Below are 16,500 nucleotides of genomic sequence, written 5' to 3'. Positions count from 1 at the left end.
CCCCAAAACACTTATTTAAGGCCTGGTCTACACTAGGCGTTTATGTCGAAGTTAGCGCCGTTAAATCGAATTAACCCTGCACCCGTCCACACTGCGATGCTATTTAGTTCGACATAGAGGTCTCTTTAATTCGACTTCTGTACTCCTCCCCGACGAGGGGAGTAGCGCTAAATTCGACATGGCCATGTCGAATTAGGCTAGGTGTGGATGGAAATCGACGCTAATAGCTCCGGGAGCTATCCCACAGTGCACCACTCTGTTGACGCTCTGGACAGCAGTGCGAGCTCGGATGCTCTGACCAGCCACACAGGAAAAGCCCCGGGAAAATTTGAATTTGAATTCCTTTTCCTGTCTGGCCAGTTTGAATCTCATTTCCTGTCTGGACATCGTGGCGAGCACAGCAGCACTGGCAACGATGCAGAGCTCTCCAGCAGTGATGGCCATGCAGTCTGGGAATAGAAAGAGAGCCCCAGCATGGACTGATCGTGAAGTCTTGGATCTCATCGCTGTGTGGGGCGATGAGTCCGTGCTTTCCGAGCTGCGATCCAAAAGAAGGAATGCAAAGATCTACGAGAAGATCTCTAAAGACATGGCAGAGAGAGGATACAGCCGGGATGCAACGCAGTGCCGCGTGAAAATCAAGGAGCTGAGACAAGGCTACCAGAAGACCAAAGAGGCAAACGGATGCTCCGGATCCCATCCCCAGACATCCCGTTTCTACGAGGCACTGCATTCCATCCTCGGTGCTGCCGCCACCACTACCCCACCAGTGACCGTGGACTCTGAGGATGGGATACTGTCCACGGCCGGTTCCTCAGACATGTTAGGGGACGGGGAAGATGAGGAAGGAGATGAGGAGGGCGAGGCAGTTGGCAGATCTCACAACGCTGATTTCCCCGACAGCCAGGATCTCTTCATCACCCTTACAGAGATCCCCTACGAAGCGTCCCCAGCCATTACCCCGGACACAGAATCTGGTGAAGGATCAGCCAGTAAGTGTTGTAAACATCTAAACATTTATTTTTAACAAAACAGGAATATTAACAATTAAAAGAATGGGTTGTTCATGATTAGTGTGCCCTAGGCGCTTAACGGTTTAGTAAGGGGCAGTGCAAGTTTTGAAAAGAAATCTAGCAATGTCCGGTTTTCAGTGATTGTCCTGCACAAGCCGCTCTACTGTGTATTCCCTGCTACTGCAGCTACAGTAAAATGCGGTCTATATGTGCGGGGATAGAGCAGTAATCCTCCTGGGACATCTCGATGAAGCTCTCCTGGAGGTAACTTGAAAGCCGTTGCATGAGGTTCTTGGGGAGAGCGGCCTTATTGGGTCCTCCGAAGTACGACACGTTGCCGCGCCACGAGATTATCAGGTACTCGGGGATCATTGCTCTGCACAGCAGGGCGGCATACGGCCCTGGTCTTTGGAGGCTTTCCCGGAGCATTCTCTCTTTGTCGCTCTCGGAGATCCTCATCAGGGTGATGTCGGCCATGGTGACCTGCTTTTAATTAGGTAGGGGAATGTTAGTGTTGGGACTGCTTTCCCGTTCCTTTACAGAACTGTCACCGCTGGTTTGCAGCCACGCGGTGGAGGCGGGAGAGGGGCAGCCGAAAGGGATCATTCCCGGGGACAGCCGCGAGGGGGTGGGACAGGGGCAGAGTTCCCGCTTGCCGGATTGCTGGCAGCAGGGACTGACATTGATTTAAATGTGAAATGAGGCCAGTGGTAATATAAAAGTTTTAAACTGCCACAAGTGTACGGCTTACCATGTCTGCCTGCAACAGAAATTCCGTTGTGCTGCCTCGCTTCTCAAATGTGCTGTTCAAGACCCCAGGCACAGAATGCGAAGGCCGAGAATTCGACCTTGTGCTGAGTGCGCATGTGAAAGGTGCTGTGCATGGTCTTGTTCACAGAGAAAGACTATGTTCTTTGTTCACAACTACATTTATCTTTCAGAGGAATTCACTCCCTTTTTCCCATTTCCACAGCCCCGTCTGCGACTGTCTCACAACCTAGCCTGGAATCACACTCCCAGAGGCTAGCGCGGATTAGGCGTAGGAAGAAGAGGACACGGGAGGACATGTTCTCTGAGCTTATGGCCTCTTCCCAAGCCCAGGCAGCACAGCAGACCCAGTGGCGGGAGAACTTGACCCGAATGCACCAAGCCAACATGGATCGGGAGGAGAGGTGGCGGCAGGAAGACCAGCAGGCGACTCAAACGCTGCTTGGACTACTGAGGGAGCAAACGGACACGCTCCGGCGCCTTGTGGATGTTCTGCAGGAACGGAGGCAGGAGGACAGAGCCCCGCTGCAGTCCATCTCTAACCGCCCTCCCCCGCCACCAAGTCCCATACCCACCTCACCCAAAGTGCAAAGAAGGAGAGGCGGCAGAGTCCCTGCTAACTCTCACTCCACCCCTGCAGAGAGCTCTAGTAGCAGAAGGCTCTCATTTCCCAAAATTTGAAAAGTTCTTTCCTTCCCGCCTGACACAAGCCCACGTCCAAGTTTCACCTCCCAATGCCATGTGTAGTTGATAATAAAAAATTCGTTTCTGTTAACTACTGTTTCAATCATGTTCTTTTGGAGGAGGAGGGGAAAGGGGGTTGGAAATTGGACAGGACAGTCTCCTTTGGCAGGGTACATAGTCGGGGGCAGGCACAGCAGCAGGGCATATACACAGTGCAGTGATGCAGTGACTAGTTGCCCCGGTTAGTCTGGGAGGTTGTTTTGATGTAATGTTGGGGGGGGTGGGTTGCTCTGTGACTTTGTGGCGGGGGAGGGCAGTTACAGATCTTAAGCGCCGGTCCTTAGACAGGATCACAGAGCCACACAGCATGGGATCTGTAACCGTCCTCCCCCTGCCACAAAGTCAAATAGACCTCCCATACACACAGTCCCGATCAGGAGGGGTGACAGGCTCCGTTGAAACAAGCATCCCACCGCAGCGGAGCCTGTCAATCCTTGAGTTTAGAAGCTGCATTCGCATCACAACACTAGACCCGCCCCGCACCACAGTCTGCGTCCCAGTTTTAAAAAATTCCCGCTAAAACAGTATTAAAGAAAACGGTGTGCTTTAACAAAGTAGAACTATTTTTATTTCGACACGTGTGTTGGAGGGAGGGTGAAGGGGGTATGTAACTGGATAGGATAGTCAACATTACCTGGGTAAAGAAACGGGGGCAGGTTTAGCTTCTCAGTACACAAACTATAAAATCACAGGTTACCCTGCTCACTCAGGAACTTTGCTTTCAAAGCCTCCCGGATGCACAGCGCTTCCCGCTGGTCTCTTCTAATCACCCGGCTGTCTGGCTGTGAGTAATCACCAGCCAGGCTATTTTCCTCAACCTCCCACCCCGCCATAAAGGTCTCCCCCTTGCTCTCACAGAGATTGTGGAGCACACAGCAAGCTGCTATAACAATGGGGATATTGGTTTCGCTGAGATCACAGCGAGTCAGTAAGCTTCTCCATCTCCCCTTGAGACGGCCAAAAGCACACTCCACCACCATTCTGCACTTGCTCAGCCGGTAGTTGAAGAGTTCTTTTTCAGTGTCCAGGGCGCCAGTATAGGGCTTCATGAGCCAGGGCATTAGCGGGTAGGCTGGGTCCCCGAGGATGACTATAGGCATCTCCACATCCCCAACAGTTATTTTGTGGTCCGGGAAGTAAATACCTTGTTGCAGCCGTCTAAACAGACCAGAGTTCCTGAAAACACGAGCGTCATGAACCTTGCCCGGCCATCCCACGTAGATGTTGGTAAAACGTCCCCTGTGGTCCACCAGTGCTTGCAGCACCATGGAAAAGTATCCCTTTCGGTTAATGTACTGGGTGGCCTGGTGGTCCGGTGCCAGGATAGGGATGTGAGTTCCATCTATGGCCCCACCGCAGTTTGGGAATCCCATCGCTGCGAAGCCATCTATGATCGCCTCCACGTTTCCCAGGGTCACTACCTTTGGCAGCAGTACATCAACGATTGCCTTCGCTACTTGCATCACAACAACCCCCACGGTAGATTTGCCCACCCCAAACTGGTTCGCGACTGACCGGTAGCTGTCTGGCGTTGCAAGCTTCCACAGGGCTATGGCCACTCGCTTCTGTACACTCAGTGCAGCTCGCAACCGGGTGTCACTGCGCTTCAGGGCAGGGGACAGCAACTCACAAAGTTCCAGGAAAGTTCCCTTCCGCATGCGAAAGTTTCGCAGCCACTGGGATTCATCCCAGACCTGCAGCACTATGCGGTCCCACCACTCAGTGCTTGTCTCCCGTGCCCAGAATCGCCGTTCCACGGCATCAACATGACCCATTGCCACTGTGATGTCCTCGGCGCTGGGTCGCCTGCTTTCTGACAGGTCTGTGCTACTCTCAGACTTCAGGACATCACCGCGGTGCCGTAGCCTCCTTGCCTGACTTTTCTGCATCTGCCTCAGGGAAACCTTTATGATAAGCTGCGAGACGTTGAGAGCGGCCACAACTGCAGCGATGGTCGCAGCGGGCTCCATGCTCGGAGTACAGTGGCGTCCGCGCTGTCAATGACTGGAAAAGCGCGCGAACTGTTTTCCCGCCGGCGCTTTCAGGGAGGGAGGGCGGGAGTGATGGACGGATGACGACAGTTTCCCAAAAGCACCCTCGACTCATTTTGTTACCCAGAAGGCATTGCCGGCTACACCCAGAATTCCAATGGGCAGAGGGGACTGCGGGAACTGTGGGATAGCTGACCACAGTGCACCGCTTCGAATGTCGACGCTATCACCGTTAGTGTGGACGCACAAAGTCGAATTACTGTCCTTAGTGTGGACACACACGTTCGACTTTGCAATATCGATTACAAAAATTCGATGCAAGTAAAATCGAACTACTCTCGTAGTGTAGACAAGGCCTAAGTTGTAATGGGTCAAAAAAAATTGAAGCCCTCTCCCCGCACTAAAGGAATTCCCAGAAGAAAGCATTCCTGCAAATCTTATTCCTTTCTACACATGCATATCATGTTGTCCAAACTGCTGTCTGCTGACAACTTGAATATTCTGAAGGTGATTTTTATTTCAAACTTTCGTGGCTGAACATAAGCATTTTTATTTTAGGCTTAAAGCTGCTGTGGTTATGACGATCACTTCCTACATGACACCTGTCCTACGTAAACCATATTGGGATGCTAAACCTTGGACCTTTCTGTAGGCTTCTGACATTTTAATGAGTTTGTGCACATTTACCTCTTTCTTTTTCCTTTCTTCTTCCTTCCGTTTCTTCTCCTCTCTTATTTGTGCTAGGCGCTGCTTTTTGCGCTCGAGCTCAGCTTTTAAATCACTTTTGTCTGACATTTTGACTCTATTGAAAAATAAAATAAAAGTTATGGAAACTGAGAAAAATGGTCAGAATTAAACATTTTTTCTGTTTGCTGAAAAATGTTACTTGATTGCATCAAAAATGATATTTGAGATTATTGTAAATGTATAGTTATATAAGCATCGATCCTTAGTACTACAGTGTAATATGGAAAATAATCTTTGTTAGAAACTTCCCATTTTAAGAGACCACCCCAAAATATCCCTGTGCTACCCCACCCTGGCCTCGCAAGGGTTAACTGTGCATTTCAGGCTGAGGAAGCCACGCCCCTTCACCTCTGCTGGGCATGCTCAGCCTGGAGGCAAGATATAAAAGGAAGCAGCCCAGCTCAGTGTGGGCAGGCTGCTGAAGGGAGAGAATGCAAACTGCAGGCTCTCTCCAGGGAGCTGCTACAGGCCCAGAGCCAGAGCACGCAAAGCACCAGATGGATTCCAGGCTGCCTGATGAACCCAGAGAAGACGCCGTGCCATCAGGAGTTACACTGCCTGAGGACCCCAGAGACCTGTGGACCATCGCTGGCAAAGGCAGGGTAGGAAGCAGCCCAGGGGACTTAGACTTTGCTCTGGTGGGTGAACCACGGAACCAGTCAGCGTGTTTCGGGAGGAGACTCGGTGGCAAGTAACCCCACCGCTGCCAGGGCCCTGGGCTGGGACTCGGAGGAGCAGGGAGGGGCCAAGTCCCCCTACCTTGAGTGCCACACACCCGTGAGTGACACTCCACTTCCCCAATGGGCCAATAGGCCACACAATCCCACAGAGGTGTGCGACTTTATTGACTCCGGCCATTAGGCCAGGCTGCCCAGAGTGGAAGGGTCACTCGATTGACTCTGGCCACTAGGCTGTACTACCACGTTTTATAGTAAGGGTCATCAGCATATGCCCTAATTGACTGCAGTACAGCCTCTTCCCTTTCTTTTACCACACATGACCTGACACTCTGACGGGGTATACCTATCCCATGACACTGCCACAAACATTGGGTAAAACTAACTTTAATACAATGTACTAATGACCATTATTAGAAGGTCACCTTTGTGAAGCAACTGCTTTTTGCCAGTCCTTTAAATGGATGCTTTAAGGCCTGAAAAACTCCCACTGATTTCAATAAACTTTGGATTAGACACCAGGAGCTCAATCATCTTCCCATGGACCCCTGTTGTAAACTTCATATTTGGTACAAGATCAGGCTCTAAATATTAATGTCAGCCTTATTTCTTTTGTGACCATTTTTATATTCTGAGGGTATATTGTTCCCCCTGTGCCAAGTAGCCAGACTGGGCACCAAGGATTTGCCAGGGGGTAGAGGTGAAAGTGAATCTTCTCCTGAGTGAAGTAATTGCACTTCTTGCAGGAAGAAATTCACTCCCCCTTCTAAGGATTCATGCAAAGTCTTCGTAACAAATAAGCTCTCGCTGTTTTGAAAGTCTCCAGTCTCTGCAGTTATTTGACTGTGCCCCCAAAATCAGTATTATGTTTGTTTGTTTATTTTACAGATAGGTGACCTGCGGCACAGATCATATGAAGCAGGAATATCTCCCAAAAGACAAACTAATGCCAGACTTGTGCTCTAGCTGTTAAACCATACTATTACTTCACAAATCATTGACTTAACTCGCTGATTATTTACTCAGTCTGTAAAACCAGCTTCAGAACCGTTATGTACTATCATGTAATGGCATCAATAGGGATTTATTTGCTCAATAATACTTTACATAAAGATTCCTTCAGAGACACTAGCACAGAGTCTAGAGTAAAGAGCTAATTACATCCTTTTGTATTTTTAATTCATACCTCACTGACCACATACACATTACAGCTCAGAATCAATGTGGTCAATGCAAATGGCATGTACATGCAACAGAGGTCTATTATCTGATGCCGTGCATGGGAAATTTAAATGGGTGACTCTCCATTGATACTAATGACAGCTACATATAAATCAGTGCCTGCACTGACAGGAGATAACCTGTAAATCTGCAAGCTAAAAAAGACATTTCAAGCTATCAAATTCTTGTGCTGTCACAAATTTCCCCCCTCAAAACAAGTAAAATGAGTCCATGATATAGCAGGTACTGACAGCAGAATTTCCTGGGAACCCCAAATACACAACTGAAATTCTTATGTTGTCCTTGAAGATATTTTTGTTTATGGAGGCAGAGGAGACAGAGAAATCCATGCAATACGGAGTAAATGCGTAAACTCAACAAATCTAGAGCAGTAGCAGAAAGAGCAGGATCAAGAGCATCTGCTTCAGCACAAACTGAGCTGAATATGGCAAGTCATGCAAGTTAATGCTCCTCAGGCTGAAGTCATACACCAGCACAAACACACCAGCAGTTAAACGCCTCTTTGTCCAAGCCATACTTCAACACAGAATGTAGGGCTGAAGTTTGTGGGCTGCATCATGGCACAGTAGGTTTCAGGATTCTCAGGCTTCCCAGCCTACAGTGGTTCAGGGCCGCCCAGAGGATTCAAGGAGTCTGGGGTCTTCGGCCGCCAAATTGCCACCGAAGACCCGTCACTTCGGCGGCGGGTCCCGTGGCGGAAGGACCCCCGGCCGCGGGTCTTCGGGGCACTTCGGCGGCGGGTCCCGGAGCGGAAGGACCCCCTGCCGCCGAATTCCTGGAGCGGAAGAAGCTCCTTGGGCCTGGGCCCCGCGAGAGTTTTCCGGGGCCCTTGGAGCGAGTGAAGGACCCCATTCCAGGGGCCCCGAAAAACTCTCGTGGGGGCCCCTGCGGAGCTTGGGGCAAATTGCCCCACTTGCCCCCCCTCTGGGCAGCCCTGCAGTGGTTTCCTGGTTCATCCTCTACCAGCTCAGTGTAAATGTAGAAAACAGCAGTGGGACTATAACTATGGAAGATTCAATTAGCTAACAAGTTCTGGCCCATCTGGCTGCATAATTCTACACGTGGTCATATTTTTTTGATAACCAGCTGGATTACTCCTTCTGTCCTGGTTCCATTCATAAACATAAATGCATTATTCATTGTTTTCAGTTTGAGAAAAAGAAAACAAAACAGCCAGAACAACACTAGTCCACATAAATAGCCCAAAGCAATATTACTTCAAGCAACAATAATAATTTCTGGGTGCCAATGAACCATGTGATCAGTCAATATAAAAGATGGGATATTTTGAACAGGCAAATGATTAGAAAAGAATATGGACTTTTTAATGATAATATCAGTATTACTCTGCCTTTAAAATCTGTGTTGGATTTGTGGGCCTTGCAACGATATGGTCTAAATCCTATTTGAAGTAATTTTCCTAATCTGTTGCACACATTTGAATGCTGATTATAGAGTTTCCCCTAGGAGCCCTTAGGACTAGATAAAGCTTTTTGCATCCTTTTAGTTCTGCAGTTTGGCAACAGGGAGTGGGATCCTATTTCTATGCAGAAAATATGCAAATTTGTTTTAAGGCTGATGACAGAAACCCTGAGGGCTTAACTTCCCTTTCAAGCTGTTTTTCAGATATCAATTGAATAGGTTTCCAAAAGCTGGTTCTTTTAATGTCAGGAAATCGAAATGACTTTTTCCATGATCTGAGCATCAGCTATTTAATCTTTCACCTGTTCCTTTATAACACTGCAAACCCCTCATTAAGAGACATAATATTCTATTACATATGTGTCTTTTTTAACACAGTGAACCTCACATACAGCAAAGATAATGCATTAAATTTCATCTGAGGAATGCTGCAAGAAGCCCTGCATTTCCCTCTTTAAATGATACAAGAGACTAAAATATTTATCTCTAGCTGCTGTCTTCCTATGCATATTACTGTAATTCTTTGATCTTCCAACTAGCTTACCAGGCTTCAAATGGCCAAGAAGTCTGCTGCTAGGATTTTAGAGCAAATCAAAAAGTCAGATTCCATCACCCCCTTGTTAGGACATCTGAGCCAGCCAGCAGACTGAGCTAAGGCATTATGCTGGTATTGAATATATTGCTCTTTTTCAATCACTGTATGTGACACCAATTATTTAGTTGACATTGTTTATTAGCTCTGTGAATAGAAAGCTTCTGATATTGGCTATTCCATGTGTCAAATGCATTACTATAGGAAAGTTATTTTAAAATGTATTTGCTTTTGAAATTCCCCACTATGCAGAGTGCCAGCACATGGCCTATGCACTGTTTATATCCCAACAGTGCACAGGAGCTTGCAACTGGCTTTAGAGCTGTTGGTGCCATATCAGGTACTTCTCAGGTACTTCTATGGCTCCCATCACTACAGTATCTGAGCACCTCACGCTCTTTAATGTCTTTAGCCTCACAACACCCCTGTAAGGTAGGGAATTGCCATTAATCCCATTTTACAGATGGGGGACTGAGGCATATGTCTACACTGCAAAATAAGACTCATGGCAGTAAGTCTCAGAGCCCGAGTCCAATGACTCAGGCTCACACTACAGAGCTAACAGTAGCAGTTAGACATTTCGATTCAGGCTGGAGCCTGGGTTCTGAGACCCACCCCCTCATCGGGTTTCAGAGCCCAGGTTCCAGTCCAAACCCAAACGCCTACACTACTATCTCAGTCAAGCCTCGCTGCCCACGTGTGGCTGTACTCTTAGTGACTTGCCCAAGGACACAAGCAGCCTGTGATAGAGCAGGGAATTGAACATGGGTAATCATGTGTGGAAGATAAGATTGCTATGTATTTTTGTCAACTTTTTCTTCTCCAGCTGTAATGTTTCCTATTTCTTTTATTATTTAGTTGTAAAAATGTAGTGCAAAAGGATTGCTTTTACTTATGATTAGGGGTGGACGTGATTAGGATTCTGGACCTTTTCATAGTCTGACTCCACATTCAGCCACTTGTTAATGGGTCTCATTAGATGTGCCACAGTCTTATGTGCTATTTCCCACGGTGCTTCAACTGAGGCATCACAGAAATTGGCACAACAGCACAAGGGGCTTTCCTGGCATCTGAGAAGAACCAACTGCAAGTAAATATGCCAATCTAATTCCATGAGATATTAGAGATGGGAAATGGGCTCGCAAAGTAACATCCAGTCCACAGGTTGGAAACCACTGGACTAGAGAATCAGTCCTATAGTCTGGGAACTCATTTCTTTTGTGTTCATTGTCTGTGTGTTTTTTCATCTCAATGATATTTGTTTTTGATTCACCATTTCCTTTAATGGCATGTGCAATTCTAGTCTATTCTACATAGATTCTTATACCACCCTCATCACAGTAGTAACTGAGTACCTTCCAGTAGTGTACTAAGAGACATGACTAACATCTGTCACGTGAGGTAATTTATTTCTTTGTTACTCCATCCACACTGTCCCAGTTTCAGGGAAATGGAACCTGTATTCCCTTTCCGTGGTTCCTCGAGAGCACCCGCTTAAGATTTCTAGTTCCCAGCCATCACCTCTCTTGCGTGGAGACCCACATCTCTCTCTCTCTCTCTCTCCTGACCAGGGAGTTTAAGGCTGCACAGCCCCCTGCCTTACACTGTGATATCCCCACCAAACCAATCTGCCTAAAGGCCAGTGCCTTTGATGTGCTTTCTCTCTGCAAACTATGAACAGCATATTGCCAGGAGTTAGGTTACCGCACAGCTCGTTCTAAGCAAGCACTTTTACTTTTAAGGTAAAAGCATTACAGAGAAAATGTATAAAAACAATAAAAATTCCTATCCACATGCTAAAAGCTTACCAGAGGTCACACATCAGTCTTACGGAGCCCTAGGAAGCCAAAGTCCTTCCAGCCCTTCCACAACGGTGGGAGCTCTTGGACAGAAGGTCCCGTCTATTTGCCACTTGTTAATGGGTCTCATTAGATGGACCAGAAAGTCCAAGTCAGTTTAAATGCAGCCTTTTTAAGCTAAAAGACCTTTCAATGTCTGTTGGTCTCTGGAAAACCCAGCGCAGGGGGTGGTACCTCTCTGGAATAGCTACAACCTGAGTAATTTACTTTATTCACTCCCGACTGTTCTTAGTTCCTGGTAGAGCTGTGGCAACCTTCCTCCCATGGAGTTGCATACAATCCCTGTCCACAGTAATACATAAACCATTCATACAATTATACAATATAGTCCCCAAAGACATTATATGTGATTACAATATCTATACACACCATCTCAGTTTGCTACTTTCCTATCAAACTGTGGTTGAAAGCCAGACAAACAAAAGCCCAGAAAATGCTTCATTTGACTCCAGTTCCTGTGTCTACTATGTAAAGAATCTTCACATTCCTAACCTAATTCCAAGCAAGAGAAATGCTAGGAAAACAGCTGATAAAGAACAAGGTGCAGGCGGACATATTTTTCCTTGAAGAATTTATTCAAGAAATGCTTTTTGAGAACTTATGTCACAACCAGAGCCTGGGCGGTCTGATCTAGTGGTCAGAGCAGGAATCAGGCTGTGTCACATACCAGAAGGTCAAAGTCCAAGGCAAGCCTGAGGGCAAAACCAAGAGTCAGGCAGGGTCAGGTTACCAGAACAGTAGCAAGAGCAGGTATTGTAGGGGAAGCTGTCCAAAGCAGGGAGACTCCAACTGCATGGACAACTTCCTGTTCCTGTGCTGGGTTTATGTAGAAGCTGTGAACCAATCAGGACCTGCCCTCCCAAGTTCTGCCAATCAGATTCCAGGACTGGAGTCCTCTGTCAGGGTTCTGCTTTTATTCTGGCAGCACCCAGCAGGTCACTGGGTGCAGGTTGAAATGTTTTAGTGCCTAAGAGCCCCGCAGAGATGGGTTTAAGCCCCGTGGCCTCTGACATCATCCGCTCCCCAAGGGATGCCTTCAGCGTGACATAGACCAGGCTTTTGGAGGTGATTCCTATGGAAAGCCCACACAAGTGCAGGAATATGTACATATTCCTGCAGGCTCCCAGGTGCATTCCTCACGATCATACCCCTCCCAATCAACAAGGTACCAGAGCCTGCCATATTTGTATTTTGAGTCCAGGATCTCATGAACCACATATTCTTTGTGGCCCTGTACCTGTACCAGTGGAGGAGGTGGCTGAGTCCTGTGACGGAAAGAGTTTTCTGTGTAGGGTTTCAAAAATGATACGTGAAACACTGGGTGAATCTTGGTTGAGTTCAAAAGTGACTGGATTAGCCTGTCACAGGATCTTAAAAGGCTAAGAAACCGAAAGTCCAGCTTGCGAGCAGGTCTGTCTATGCAGAGATGGTCTGTAGAGAGCCATACCTTTTGTTCCACTGCATAGGTGGGGCCTTGCTGTCGATGCTGGTCCGCATGCTGCTTATAGTTTGCTCTTGCCTTTGCCAGGTGCTTCTTCACTTCTTCCTAAGCCTGACAAATCCGCTGCACCCTGTCTGAGGCAGCCAAGTTGGGAGATGGTACAGGTAATTGCAGGCGGAACCAACCCATAATTGGAAAAAAGATGGGCTTTGACTTATAGATACATGGTCTGCATTTTTGTAGGGAAACTGCATAAGATAGAAGTAAGGACCAATTTTCCTCCTGATGATTAATGTAGCATCACAGATGCTGTTTGAGAATCTAGTTGGCCCTGTCTGCCTGGCCATTGGATTAGGGGTGATAAGTGGAGGAAAGACGTGCAGATTCCCACCAAGTGCAGGGCTTTGTGGCAGAACCAGGCCATGAATTGAAACCCCCGATCAGAGGTGATGCATTCTGGAAGGTCGTGGAAGTGGACTACTTGGCTAAACCATATCTGGGCTGTCTGCTGCAGAGGGGAGGCCTGACAAGGGATAAGTAGGTCATTTGGATAAAGTGGTCAATTACCATCAAACCTGTCTGACATTTGTTGGACTCTGGTCATTACAATCTTTCATAATTTTGCCCCTCCATGCTTACAATAAAATCTACAGAAATGTCTGCCCAGTGTCAAGATGGGGTGTCCAAGGGCAGAATGAGATTACTGGGCTTGTGGCTTGGGATCTTGGCACAGGCATAAACATTGCAGGAGCAATTAATATGGTCAGCCGCATCCAGGGTCACCAAAAGGAGTGGGATATTAATCTTTGGATCTTGAAGTACCCCAACTGTCCTGCTAGGAGAAAATCATGGCATAGTTGCAGAACTGCGACCCTTGCAGGTCCTGGGAGCACATTGATGTGGTCCTTTACATACATGATACCTTCCCAGGAGTCATATGGTTACTTATCTATAATAGTTTGTTAATCAGGCAGAATTTCTGAAGCAGAGACAGAACGTATCAATCTGCATATATCCTGGTGATGAGCTGCACTGAGAAAGCTAAAGTTTGAGAGAATGAGGGTTGGTTCCTGGCTCAGGTCTCATTGATTGGTACTGTATATTCAGGACAGGGCATCCACCTTGCCATTTTTTGATCCGGGGTTGTATGTGATAATGAAATTGAATTGTGAGAAAAATAGGGCCCACTGAAGCTGCCATTGGTTTAAAGCTTTTGCCCTACATAGGTAGTCCAGGTTTTCATGGTCAATGAATACCTGGACTGGGTGATGAGCTCATTCCAGGTAGTGCCACCATTCTGCAGAGAGAGTTTTTATCATCAGGAATTCCTTTTCAAGTATTTTGTAGTTCAGCTCTGAGGAAGTCAGTCAGATTCCTTGAGTAAGAAGTGCATGGGTGTAATACTTGTTGGGGACCAAGTTGCTGGGAGAGGACAGCCCCAATCACCACACTGGAGGCATCAGCTACTACTAGTGAAGGCTTGCATGACATCATGGTGAGCCAATATGGGTGCCGTAGTAAAGGATGCCTGCCCCACTCCTGCCAGCAGCAACACTGGCTGCCCTGCCTACGCAATGCTAAGTGACCTCTTTGCAGTGCCAGAGCATTAAGGGTCCCTTGGGATCATACGCAAGAGTAGTCAGCAGTCAAAAGGAACTGCATCTACCATATGATCCCCTGCATTATAAGTTATTGACATTAATCAAATAAGAATAATAATATTATAAACCAGCTGGTGTGTGTGTGTTTGGCCTGAGTCCTAGTTCAATGCCCTGTCCACAAAATCATCTTTCTTCCAACTGGGTATCTGAAAAGCAGATAGATTCCAGTTACATGGATAACTTCCTGTTCCTGTGTTGGGTTTATGTAGATGATGTGAACCAATCAGGACCCCCAGCATTCTGCCAATCAGATTTCAGGACTGGAGTCCTGTGTCAGGGTTCAGCTTCTGTTCTGGAAACTGCTAAGAGGTCACTGGGTGGCAGGTTGGAACTTACTAGCGTATAAGAGCCCTGAAGAGCTGTGTTCAAGATGTGTGTTCTCTGACAACTTATTAGAGTTTGATTTAAGGATATTTACTTTATATTGTGACACCTTGACAATTTGTGTTTTACTGGTTATAAAGTTTTAACTTTTGAATTCCTGTGTCTACTGTCATTAAATAATTATCATCTGACCTGCCTTATTTTCTGACCTCCTCCCACACTATTTCCCGCAACTGTGAAAATTTAAATTGATAACAATAAAAAATGCTTACAAATAAAGATTGATGTTATCAATTGAAATTATTTAAAAAAAAAGAATTCTGCCAAGCCTAATGATATCAAATAACAAGCACAACAACTGTGGCAAACATTCCTACTACCTCTGTTTCTGATCTGTGATTTATAGTAGGTACGATGAAATCATAGGAAGAGTTTGGTTTTTTACAAAGAGCATGTCTTATTTTAGGAACATAAGAATGGCCACACTGTGTCAGACCAATGGTCCATTTAACCCAGTATCCTGTCTTCCAATAGTGGCCAATGCCAGGTGCCCCAAAGGGAATGAGCAGAACAGGTAATCATCAAGTGATCAATCCTCTGTCGCCCATTCCCAGCTTCTAGCAAACAGAGGCCAGAGACACCATCCCTGCCCATCCTGGCTAATAGCCATTGATGGACTTATCTGCCATGAATTTATCTAGTTCTTCTTTGACCCCGTTATAATCTTGGCCCTCACAACATCCTCTAGCAAAGAGTTCCACAGGTTGACTGTGCAATGTGTGAAGAAATACTTCCTTTTGTTTGTTTTTAACCGGCTGCCTATTAATTTCATTTGGTGACCCCTAATTCTTGTGTTATGAGAAGGAGTAAATAACACTTCCTTATTTACTTTCCCCACACCAATCATGATTTTATAGACCTCTATCATATCCCCCCTTACTTGTCTCTTTTCCAAGCTGAAAAGTCCCAGTCCTATTAATCTCTCCTTACACGGAAGCTGTTACCCCTAATTATTTTTGTTGCCCAAATGAGAAAAATTAAGTCTCAAAAATGATGCCAATTGATTGGTACATAGAAATGGGAGACCATGTTTTGACTTCATCTATACCAATGCAATCCCGTTGACTTCACTGAAGCCTCATTTGCATTCATGTGAGATTCAGGAAAGAACTTTGTTTAGTTGAAAGATTACAAAAACAATACTGAGGGGATTTGGTCCTTATTCTTTTATCTGTGAGATTAATACTAATATGTGGATTATAATTATACATAATAGTTCTGGTTTCAATGGTTTACCTTGTTGGTGGCATGCAGAATTTCTTTCTATATTTGTTTTCTTCTTTGTCTTCATATGCATTTTATTTAATACAAATATTTTAAATAAGAAAAAATAATAATCACACAGCTATAGTAAACTGTAAAGAAAGGATCATTTATAAGGTCATGTCTACACTACCACTTTTGTCAGTATAACTTATGTCACTCAGGAATGTGAAAAAACCACCCCTCTGAGCGACATAAGTTACACCAACAGAAACGCCAGTGTGGACAGTGCGATGTCAGCGGGAGAGTTTCTCATGGAGGTGGTTTTCTTATGTCAATGGCAGAGTTCTCTCTAGTCGGCACAGAGTGGCTACACGAGCGATCTTACAGTGGTGCAGGTGCATCGGTACAGCTGTGCCACTGTAAGCTCGCTAGTGTAGGCATGGCCCAAGACTCAAAGTGCATTAGCTAAAAAACTGCAATGTTTCTATCATTTTAGTCTTTATCAATTACAGGAAATACAATTATCCTTCTCTTTTCAGTTCTTCTGTGCTTAGACTGGTGAGATAAAACTAAATGGGCTTTAATTTATAATTACCAGGCCTAAATGGTAAATATAAAATAATACATAATTTACATAATGTGTTCCAAGGCATTTGAACAGGCCGAATAAGGGTAAAAAAAATATAGACTCTCTTCTGTTTTCTCACTATTAAAGTAATCAACTTTCCCCAAAGAAGAAAATACTGTGGGAAA

At 46.0% G+C, this 16,500-nt stretch overlaps 2 protein-coding genes across 10 annotated transcripts in view; one reads left to right on the top strand and one right to left on the bottom strand.

The window, feature by feature from the left end:
* The window catches only part of DYNC1I1 (dynein cytoplasmic 1 intermediate chain 1), a 316,422-nt gene that overhangs the window by 229,846 nt on the left and 70,076 nt on the right, over positions 1-16,500 (bottom strand). For all 9 annotated transcript variants that reach the window (XM_065587000.1, XM_008163430.4, XM_065587006.1 and 6 more), the window contains one exon: positions 5,204-5,318. In XM_065587000.1, coding sequence (XP_065443072.1) covers positions 5,204-5,318 — 115 coding nt within the window. The remainder of the gene's footprint in view (positions 1-5,203; positions 5,319-16,500) is intronic.
* LOC135981936 (uncharacterized) lies at positions 280-2,556 on the top strand. Its single transcript, XM_065587007.1, has 2 exons — positions 280-992; positions 1,987-2,556. The coding sequence occupies exons 1-2, from the start codon at positions 416-418 to the stop codon at positions 2,460-2,462; spliced, it is 1,053 nt and encodes a 350-aa protein (XP_065443079.1). The 5' UTR covers positions 280-415; the 3' UTR covers positions 2,463-2,556.

This window comes from Chrysemys picta, chromosome 2 (genome assembly GCF_011386835.1).
Source record: "Chrysemys picta bellii isolate R12L10 chromosome 2, ASM1138683v2, whole genome shotgun sequence".
Classification (NCBI taxonomy): Eukaryota; Metazoa; Chordata; order Testudines; family Emydidae; genus Chrysemys; species Chrysemys picta.
This window is presented reverse-complemented; position numbering and strand designations above follow the sequence as displayed.

What these genes read in the sequence shown, in the direction of transcription:
- LOC135981936 (XM_065587007.1), top strand. Translation starts at nt 416, where the DNA reads ATGCAGAGCTCTCCAGCAGTGATGGCCATGCAGTCTGGGAATAGAAAG. An exon ending in ATCTGGTGAAGGATCAGCCA is followed by an intron (nt 993 to 1,986) that starts GTAAGTGTTGTA and finishes CCATTTCCACAG; the next exon opens with CCCCGTCTGCGACTGTCTCA.